We start from the raw sequence: 9,709 nt of genomic DNA, 5'->3' as shown, positions 1-9,709 counted from the left end.
CTGTGAAGAACTGCTAATCGTCCATTGTTTATGTTGCCAGTGGCAAAATTGACCGGAAGGTCAAAGGGCCCTTGGATGAAACTTCTATCTACTAATATACTATATATCTATATCTATCATACAAAACTATAATATATACTAATCTACTTTTATCAAGTGATTGCTGCTGGAAATTCAATAAGCAGGAGGTACAGAAACACAAAGGATTTGGTCGTCTACCTCCAACTTTTTTCAGATTACATCCCTTTTCATCCAAATTAAACATTAACCACTGGTGTGAAGTCTTGGTTCAGAGGTTACCATGACCTCCTTGACCTTTGACCTCCAAAATCTGATCAGTCTGTCCTCAAGTCCAAGTAGACGTCACGTTTGTATCACATCTTAAGGAATTTCCCTCCTGGTGTTACGACATATTGTGCTCATAAATCCAAAATCATCTTTAGTGAAGTTGACCTTTTAACTTTAACCTCCTGATAGTTTAACAGTGGAATCTAAATTTGGTTAAAACTGCTTCATAGAATTATTGGTCTTTACAGTGATCAATGACTCTTCCCTGCAGGAAACAGAAATGTCAAAAAACGAACACACACACACACTTAAATAAAAACGGTTTATTCTCTTTCAATATAGCTTTTGTTCTATCCATAGCAGAAAAGAGCCTCCATGCCACTCAGTGCTAAAACCTGGAACTGGATCTCAGGTCACCACAGCGTCGCAATGACCGACAAACGTCTTTACAGCAACGACACTGGCTTGATACTGATCCAACAGTCAGTTTGCTCATTTTAAAAACAGGTTGAGGGTGATGTCGGGAGGCAGCTGGAGGAGGAGGGGGGAGGGGAGAAGAGAGGAGGAGGGAAGGAGAGATGGAGGGAGGGGGTTGGATCTGATTTCAGATCTGATTTATTTGTGACTTGGACCAAGCAGCGCAGATTCCCCCCCTGGGCTCTGTTTTTGGAGAAGTTTAATCCGTGCGAGTTTGTATATGCTGCAAAGTTGACATCTTACTCCAGTATGGCTGTTGATGTGGAGGCAGAGGTTTCTGCCACAAAAAGGTCACAAGTTGAGGTAACAAAGATTCTTCCTGAGTGGACAGAGGAAGAAAACAGGATTATCAAACACAACTCTTCCTGACCAGAGAAATGTGAGGAATGCTGCCGTCAAACTCTATTGCATTATACAGTGAGGTGTTTGTGTTATTTTGCCTGCCCTTATTGTTATAATTGGGATGGACAAAATAATAGAAACATGAACCATCTCCAGGGACCAGAAAAAGATGGTCTGACCCCCATAGGGACTTCATCACTGTCTCACTCTCATTACCTAAAACTTTTGCACAGGCCTGTGTGTTAAAACCAGTGTGTGTGCTGTGAGTGTTACCTGCTCTCTGGTTATCATGTTGCATTGGAGCTGCTTATTGCCTTTGTGCTGTCGGTGTTGGCATTAGCATGTTCCTTCACCACGGGATCTGAGGGACAAAGACATGGGAAATAAACAACTCAACTGTTTTTTTCTCTAAATCTTAATTTGTGTTTTTTTAATGGCTGATATAATGATAGTTGTAGTAGTAAAAAGGCGATTAATCGGCCTGTGTCACACAAAATAAGCACATCACGAGTCGACAGTCCAGACAGCTCGGTCAGAGTCAGCACAACACTAATTAAATCACAATAACTCCTTTTGTCCTCATCCGTCTCCCATAGAGAGGACCATACATGCTGCTAACAATAGTTTATAAAATGTTACATGGGTGCAGATTAATCGGTCAACTTCTACTATGAAAGAAAAAATAATAGTTACTTCATAAAGAGAAGCTTACTAGCCTAGAAATCTAGACGCACCCTAGCGGCAAGATATTTGCTCCGTAGGTGGGTCTAGAAACGAGCCATAGGAACTTTTTGAGTCTCGAACACCGTTTGTGTTCACCAATCACAGCGCTCTATCTGTTTAGAGAGTCGTTGGGCGGGCTTAACGCGATGACGACATACATTTTAATTGGCTTGTCAGGCTAACGTCATCCTGCTCTTTGCTCTGATTGGTCGTAGCGCTACCCTATTGGTGCAGAGGCAGTTTGAAAGACAGCCTTCATTCCGCCCCCTGGATTGAGCCGAGGTCTACCGGTCGTTGCCAGACTAGACATTTTAATGATATAGTCTGGCTTGTCAGGCTACCTATTTACAAGAATGTGAGCAAATATTCTGCCACATACTCCATTCAAAGCAATGAGGCTGAGCTACAGCTCATATGTCTTCACATCCTGATTCACCATGAAATATAACCAAATGAAACAGGAAGTTTGTTTTCTTTTTATCTGCAGAAGATCCTGCTTCTGTACAATAAAATAGTAAATAATTTAATAAACTACTTCCCCTGGCTGTTGATGTGTTAGCAGCATGCAGACATGTTAGCAATGGCTGTGATATCCGGACCCTCAGTGCGATTGTGGTGATACTCACAGAAGTATGGGTGCTGCATGGCCTCAGCTGCGGTCAGCCTCTGCTGGTGGTCGTAGCGCAGCAGCTTGTCCAGCAGGTCCAGAGCCTCTGGACTCACCAGGTGCTGGTTCTCTGACTGGATGAACTGCTCCCAGCGCTTCCGTGTTTGCCTGGACGCAAACAAGCAAGGTTTAACGTGACTCAGTGTAGCACATAACAGCACACCGTCTATATTTAAAATGATAAAACTCACAGCTGAAGCAGAATGGTCAAAACAGTAAAAAAAAGAGTTGGAAATAGGGATGTCACGATTATACATTTTCTTGGTGTGATTATTGTCAGAGAAATAATCACGGTATTACGATTATCACAATTATTATGCATTAATTAATTTCACAACACTAAGAAAGTGTAAAATCAAATATAGTCAAAATATAATTACATTACTCATTGTTTACACAAAATATTTCAATTATCTATTAATATAGGACCAATTATTAATCCCCAGGGAAAATGTTTGAAATATTCAGGTCATAAATTGTCATCTATACCAAATGTTTACGTTTATTTCAATCGTATTTTTGTTTGTTTGTTTGTTTGTTTTTGTAATTAAAAATGACACGCTGACATTTAAATTCTATCAATTCAATGTTACGTTAGTTAAATCGACTAGTATATGTGCATATACCTTTATTTTGCGCACATCTGCCGATAACGTTGCAACATCATCTTTTTGGGAGAGTAACGGTATTTAGGAATCCTTACGATTAATTAATTATGGGTTTTAATACCACGATTAATTGTGAAAACAAGTAAATGTGACATCTCTAGTTGGAAATCATATGAAATATCCTTCTTTAGCTGCCGAATGAGTTTCTTTTGGTTGACCTGAGCATCATCTGATTGACTCTCATCACTCTTCCAACCTCAGCTGATACTCACTGTCCCAGCAGGTCTTTAAAGCGGGTGTCCAGTTCTATGTGATATTTGTGCAGGTAGCCGAAGAGCTCGTCAGTACCCAGGACCTTAGCGATGCGGACCAGCTGGGAAACAACAACAACATACGAACGTGTTTAATACATCAGTTACATGCTAAGGACGGGTTTTATTATAATTATCACAGATTAAGTGTAATGTGCCTTTTCTGTCTCTGATCTTTTACCTGATCATAGTTGTCCTGGCCATGAAAAAACGGTTCCTTCAGAAAGATCATGCTGGCCAACATGCAGCCCAGACTCCACATGTCCAAACTATAGTCATACATCTGCAGAAAAAAAAACACACACACAATCAGAGGCCATGTTGTAACAGATCCTTCAGGTCAGGAGTTGTGTTTTTGTCCCTGAATGAGTGAATAACTGTAACAGCAGGTACCTGATAGTCCACTAGCAGCTCAGGGCCTTTGAAATAGCGGGAGGCCACCCTGACATTGTATTCCTGAGCGGGATGGTAAAATTCTGCCAAACCCCAGTCAATGAGACGAAGCTGTGACACAGAAAGAAAATGATCCAGTTAAAAAGAAATGTATACATGGTCCCTTTGTCCTACATCTTGATCTGAAGTTCAAACCATAGCTGCTTTAATAATTCAGCATTTAAGACATTACTCAAATATAATGCAAACTGGGAGCTGTGATTTGTTTATTCATTACTCTATTATCAAATTCAATATATAAAGTGTTGGAATATTAACACATCGTTTTATTTGTGGAAATTTCTATTTCTGTAAAAGTGAATCCATCAACAAGCTATGGCCAGCAGATCGTTAGATTAGCTCAGTTTAGCTTCGTGTGTGGACTGCAAGCACAGGGAAACTGCCTGTCTGACTGTTTGCATCAGCTATCAGTGAGAAAGTGTTCTGACTAAAAAAAACAACCCCTAAATAAAACACACAGTTCATTTTTTACAATGCATGAGGGTTAGTAGTTAGGGTGACTGAGCATTATGAGTGAGGGTTAGTTGTTGGGCACTGCTAAAAGATCCCGATTGAACTGCAGTTTGTTAAATAAGACGAAGACAAATAGTAAGCGTGACATTACCTTTCTCAGCTGGTGATCGATCATCACATTGTGGGGCTTCACATCCCTGTGCATGATCCCCATACTGTGACAGTAGTCCAGAGCCTTAAAGAGAAGACAAGCAATGCTCGATAACCGTTTTTTGTTTTTAGTTTCTGCACAAAGTCCAGCCCAAGTTATGTCCACCATTTCTTTTAAAAAAAACTATGCAAAAACATACAGACTTTTTTTTTAAATAATTTTTTTTACATCAACTAAACACAAAACAAAGAAATACTAAATGTTTTTACCTTGAGCAGCTCATACATGTAGTAACGGATATCATAGTCTGTCAGCTTCTGGTAAAGCTCCTGTCAAACAGTTAAAACACATTCATGTATTAAAAGTTTATACTGTGTGTAAACTAGACTCCATTCATGTACGACATTTACTAGGCAGTTATGCATGTTATTAATAATGGATATCAATGCATTTTCATGGATGGTAACTGTGCTGGTAGTTCTACATGTATGATGTCAGCCAAACTTAGGTACCTTAAAATCTGTGTTATTGATGCACTCAAAGACAAGCGCGGGTGTTCTGGACTGCAAAGAGAGGACAACACAAGGCTTAACTAAGGAGATCAGCAGGTAGGTGGAGATCATCATCACTGCACGCACACGCACACACACACACACACACACACACACACGCACACACACACGCACGCACTCACACAAAGTTACAAGCATGACTGGATTATTGCTGCTGGCAGGTTGACACATGCAGCACAGTGACTCTGGCTCCAACTCACCACCGGGTCTTTGACTGTGTCGACCAGGCGGATGATGTTGGTTCCCCCACGCAGGTTTTCAAGAATTTTGATTTCCCTTTTGATCTTCTTCTTCTTGACAGGCTGAAAAAGAAAAAACACACATTTTCGACATATCAATCCATATTCAACAAGAACAGCAGCAAAAATCTTCATGTAGGTTAAGACTACATGAAGATTTACTGCTGGGTAAATCTGCTGCTTATTTACATTACTGGACATTGAATGGACATGGTCACACTTTTACATTATTTCCTGCAGTGACCTAGAAAAAGACCAAAGTGAATTGAGTGTGAGCTCTTAATCTGGTTGACTTCCAATGAAATTAGTTGAATGATTGCAGGTTGTTTTTTTAATCACATTTACTCGCCGTGTAGCACATGTCGCTACATGTGGTGTGGAATGAGAGATGGAAAGTTCCTATACGCTCTTCTTAAGCCTTGATAACAATAATGATGATGGTGATTGAGTGCTGTCGGAAGCCAGTTGTGGCCTGGTATGATATGGAAACATATGCCTTTAATTCAAAGATATTTAGTGTTTGATAGAGTTCTTCTTTTTAGTTTTTCATATTGACAGGTTCTGGATTTTTCAATGAAGAAGTACGAATTTTACGAGTTTTACTCAGATAATTTAACTTCTTGTGAAGAAATAGACAAATCCAAGAAGAGTGCTTTTTAAACTTGTCTGGAAAGAAAATAACAAATCAGCTAAACAAGTTCAAAGATGTAAGAAGCCTGGTCTACTCTATCATTAATCTGAAATAATGAGCTGTAATTAATGAGCAGTCTTTATTTTCATCCTTTAGTTACATGAGAACCTACTTCCTGCTCAGCTGGTTCACAGACGTTCTGCTCTTTTGCAACTTAAGAAAGACTTTGATGAAAAGCTGACTGACACATGGAGCTGAAACAGTAAAAACACCTGCAGTGACTGGGAGCACCTTGACCTACTGGGATACAGTACAAAACGGACAGTTGACATATCCAGTTCCCAAAGAGGATATAAACATGGACTAAAACCACCAACAACATTACACCAGGACAGTAAGTTTAAACTGCAAATAAAGCTCCACAAAGAAATGAAGATGATCACTGATAAAGGAGCAAGAAAAGCTCATGTAGAAAAAAGGGGAGGAAACACGGGTTAATGCTGCCTGGGACTCACCTTGAGGATTTTCACCACCACCTTCTCATTGTTGGTCACATTTATAGCTTCAAATACTTCACTGTACTTCCCTCGGCCCAGTTTACGCACCAGCTGATAGTTGTCTTGGTTACTGAGGAGTGAAGACATTCAGAAGGAATGTGAGAGAACATCAAATATAAAAATGATCGTAAAACATCTGCAAAGAGTTCTCTAAAATGATTGATCAGACCATCGATAAGATGAATGGAGGCAACATTACTTATTTCTGCCATTTTTGATTTCTCCTTGGAACATTTATCAGTATTTTCTGACATTTAATAGATTCACATGATTCAATTACAAACTAATCAGAATCACGAGTTGTAGCACTAAAGATTTCATGTTTGAAAATGTTATGCCTTCAATTTAGTAAGGTTGAAATTTATGATTGTTTTACTCATTTAGGGTTGATTTTTTTTTGTCAACACTGAAATCAATTAAGGCCTAGAAGATGTCAGATGATAGTGAAAAATACCCTTCACAAGTTCCAAGGTCTTTTGCACCCCACTGCACTCCAGTCTCTCTGCTGAGGAAGCCTCCACTGACTAACCAGGTTTATTGCCCTGCATGTTAAAGTTGACACTGTGTTAAACATCTGTGCTTTGCAATATTTTGTTCTTTGGCTCAGCAATCCCCCTAGGACATAAAAGTGCTAAGTATTGATTCACACTCTCTACTCTAGGAATACAAACACCTCATATTACCATGAGATTTATTATTGAGCGTATAGATGCTGATACTGAATCGATGCAGGATGTCAAGGTTTTTTTTTTTTGCCCTGGTGAGTGTAATTGCAATTAGGCTCAGGCATGAGTCATAGTCTAATTGATGCAGTGCTGCCCACATATTGTTTATAGTATTATTGTTCTTTTATGTTTCCTGTATGTCACTCATGTAGCTGTACCTCCAGTTTGGCACGTGCGCATCGTAGTCCCAGTACTCTCTGTTCTTCTGTGTGTTGACATCGGTGTAGACCCGAGCCTTGCTGCTGGCCGGCGTGGATCCGGGCATCGCTAGCTTTGAGGCCCCGTGTCGAGGACCCTCACCTCCCGCAGAATACTTATTGGCTCGATACTGGAAGGCAGCACACCCACTCTCCAGGATACGTGGCTTTAAGATCCCTGTGCTGTGTTTACCATTGGCTTTGGCTGCTTGTGGCCTCCGATCAAAAGTGTCAGGGCGGTCTGATGCAGCTGTTGTGCAGACTGACAGAGCTACGAGGACAGAGTGTGTGAAGCCCCTGAGAAAGATGTTAGGCAGGATTGGATGAAGACCCGCCAGCTGCAGAAAGACAGAGGAGAGAAGACAGAAGAGGTTCAGAGACACAAGAAAGATCTCAAATAAAGCAAGCACCGACAATCACGTTTATGTCGGCTTCTGATATACAGTACATTTTCCTCAGCCCAGTATGATATACTGATTGCACTGTTCACCCATCCTAAAGATATGTATCTTATTGTTTAATATGACAAGCAAAATATCAAATTCTCACATCTACAAAGCTACATTCAGATAATGTTTAGCATTTTCCTTTTCCTATCAACTGATTACTGAATGAATCCGCTAATTGTTGCTGCTCAACTCAACTGATGTCACATTGTTTCAAGTTGTGAAGACATGTACTACATAAATGGCCTTGGCAGTGTTGGAAAACCCCTTTTTGGTGTAGAGAGCTGTGACAATTTCCCGGCTCATGAGGGGAGCTGAAGACCGAAAGCCCCTTAACTTCCACCTGTCAAATCTGGCCTGGACAAACATAGAGACTTTACACTGCATTTCATCTAACCATACCACATAAGACCAGATCAGCATACAAAAAAAACTATGTACTTACACTTATCTAACCTGGACCAGATAAACATGGAGACACAAGACAGTGCCTAAATCCCCCTGCCAGACAGAAACAAAACTACCAGTTAGTGCCAGGTATAATAAATGTACTATTTATTATACCGATCGAGATCAGTTTCCCTGAACCCAACAATCTCCTCTTCATAGATTTAGAAGAACAGATGATGGGTGTTTCCACAACACATACCTCTCTGGAAATTGTCTACTTTTACAACCACAACCCTTAGATTTGTCATAGACACTGTAAACAACGTGTAAAACCCAGTTTTAGCCGAGTGATAGGCCTACCTATTTCTCAATTTTAGTATTTTGGGGAAAACATTACAAAAATGGCGATTTCAGTGCATTTTCTACACCCAGGCCCCACCAGAGCAGGGCTAGCTCAAGACCACCAAATGTTGACACAGCAAACCTGGACTAGAGCACTAAAACCTACGGACAGGTGCCGCCTGGGCTGCAGCCCCTGTGGGGTCCAGATCCCCCAGCTGCCCCCCAAGCCCATGGACCCCGTCACGACACGGGCTCCCTGGGGCCTTGTCCACCAGCCACATAAGAGCTATCCACATCGTAGCTGAGTCGATTTAATTAATTAATCGTTAATCGGTCTGATCAAATTATCTCAACATTAAATCCAATCTGGGAGCGCCAGCATCGTTTCCGTCCATTTAATCTACCGCTAACTAGCTAGCCGCTAGTTACGGTGACCGAGGTTACTTAGCAACACACACAATGATAAAACTCAAACCTCGCGTGCACCACGGCGGATAAATATGCATTGCTACGTCTTGTTATCCTGTAGACAAAAACACAAGCGCACTGCGCACTCTGGTATTGCCGATATTAGTGAAATGTGAAACCAGTTACGAAGCTAAAGTTAGCCGGCTAACCTCGTCGCAGAAACGCCGGAGCTCAGAGGAAGTCCGCCCGACATCAACGTTAGCCCGTTAGCACTTAGCACTAGCAGGACGTTTCTCTCCGCGCGGCGGCGAGGCACCGGCGGCCCTGGGAATAAGATTAATGTGCGTAAAAATTCACAAAATCGAGGATTTAATAATGTTGTCGGGGAGGTGGTGGTTCGTTAGCAGAGGCAGGACGATCTTCCCTTTTGCAGTGACCATCCCCCGGAAGTGAATCGACAGGCTCCGCGACCTGCCTGAAAGACGATAACAATGAATGGCAGGTGGGTTTAACATGTATACATTGTAAGGTAATGAATCATATTCATCGTCAACAGATTCATGGCGATCGGTCGACGGTGGTATAACCGGTTAGACTGACATATATTTAAAGAAACAAACACACAATTATACATTTAAAAAGGATTTTCTTGTAGTTGTTGTAGACAAGTCACAGCAACCAGCGTATAACGTACACTTAAAAACCTGAATAAGAAAAAAGGTTTTGTTA

At 41.0% G+C, this 9,709-nt stretch overlaps 1 protein-coding gene across 2 annotated transcripts; it reads right to left on the bottom strand.

The window, feature by feature from the left end:
• Positions 1–596: 596 nt before the first annotated feature.
• Positions 597–9,431, bottom strand: LOC146990208 (casein kinase II subunit alpha'-like). Of its 2 annotated transcripts, XM_085770542.1 has the most exons (14): positions 9,190–9,431; positions 8,286–8,341; positions 7,356–7,732; positions 6,431–6,542; positions 5,246–5,347; positions 4,986–5,036; positions 4,743–4,802; positions 4,474–4,557; positions 3,810–3,920; positions 3,598–3,699; positions 3,378–3,478; positions 2,457–2,605; positions 1,381–1,468; positions 597–1,084 (listed from the first exon to the last, which is right to left on the bottom strand). In XM_085770542.1, exons 3-13 carry the CDS (start codon positions 7,460–7,462, stop codon positions 1,395–1,397), a joined length of 1,053 nt encoding a protein of 350 aa, XP_085626668.1. In that variant the 5' UTR covers positions 7,463–7,732; positions 8,286–8,341; positions 9,190–9,431; the 3' UTR covers positions 597–1,084; positions 1,381–1,394. The 2 variants fall into 2 exon arrangements, with proteins under 2 accessions (XP_085626668.1, XP_085626660.1); XM_085770534.1 differs by lacking the exon at positions 8,286–8,341.
• Between the last annotated feature and the right edge of the window lie 278 nt (positions 9,432–9,709).

The sequence above is a fragment of the Trachurus japonicus genome, chromosome 3, assembly GCF_045865225.1.
Source record: "Trachurus japonicus isolate A0001 chromosome 3, Traja_1.0".
NCBI lineage: Eukaryota > Metazoa > Chordata > Actinopteri > Carangiformes > Carangidae > Trachurus > Trachurus japonicus.
This window is presented reverse-complemented; position numbering and strand designations above follow the sequence as displayed.

What these genes read in the sequence shown, in the direction of transcription:
- LOC146990208 (XM_085770542.1), bottom strand. Translation starts at nt 7,462, where the DNA reads ATGCCCGGATCCACGCCGGCCAGCAGCAAGGCTCGGGTCTACACCGAT. An exon ending in GCGCACGTGCCAAACTGGAG is followed by an intron (nt 6,543 to 7,355) that starts GTACAGCTACAT and finishes TTCACTCCTCAG; the next exon opens with TAACCAAGACAACTATCAGC. An exon ending in TCGATCACCAGCTGAGAAAG is followed by an intron (nt 3,921 to 4,473) that starts GTAATGTCACGC and finishes TCTGTGTCACAG; the next exon opens with CTTCGTCTCATTGACTGGGG.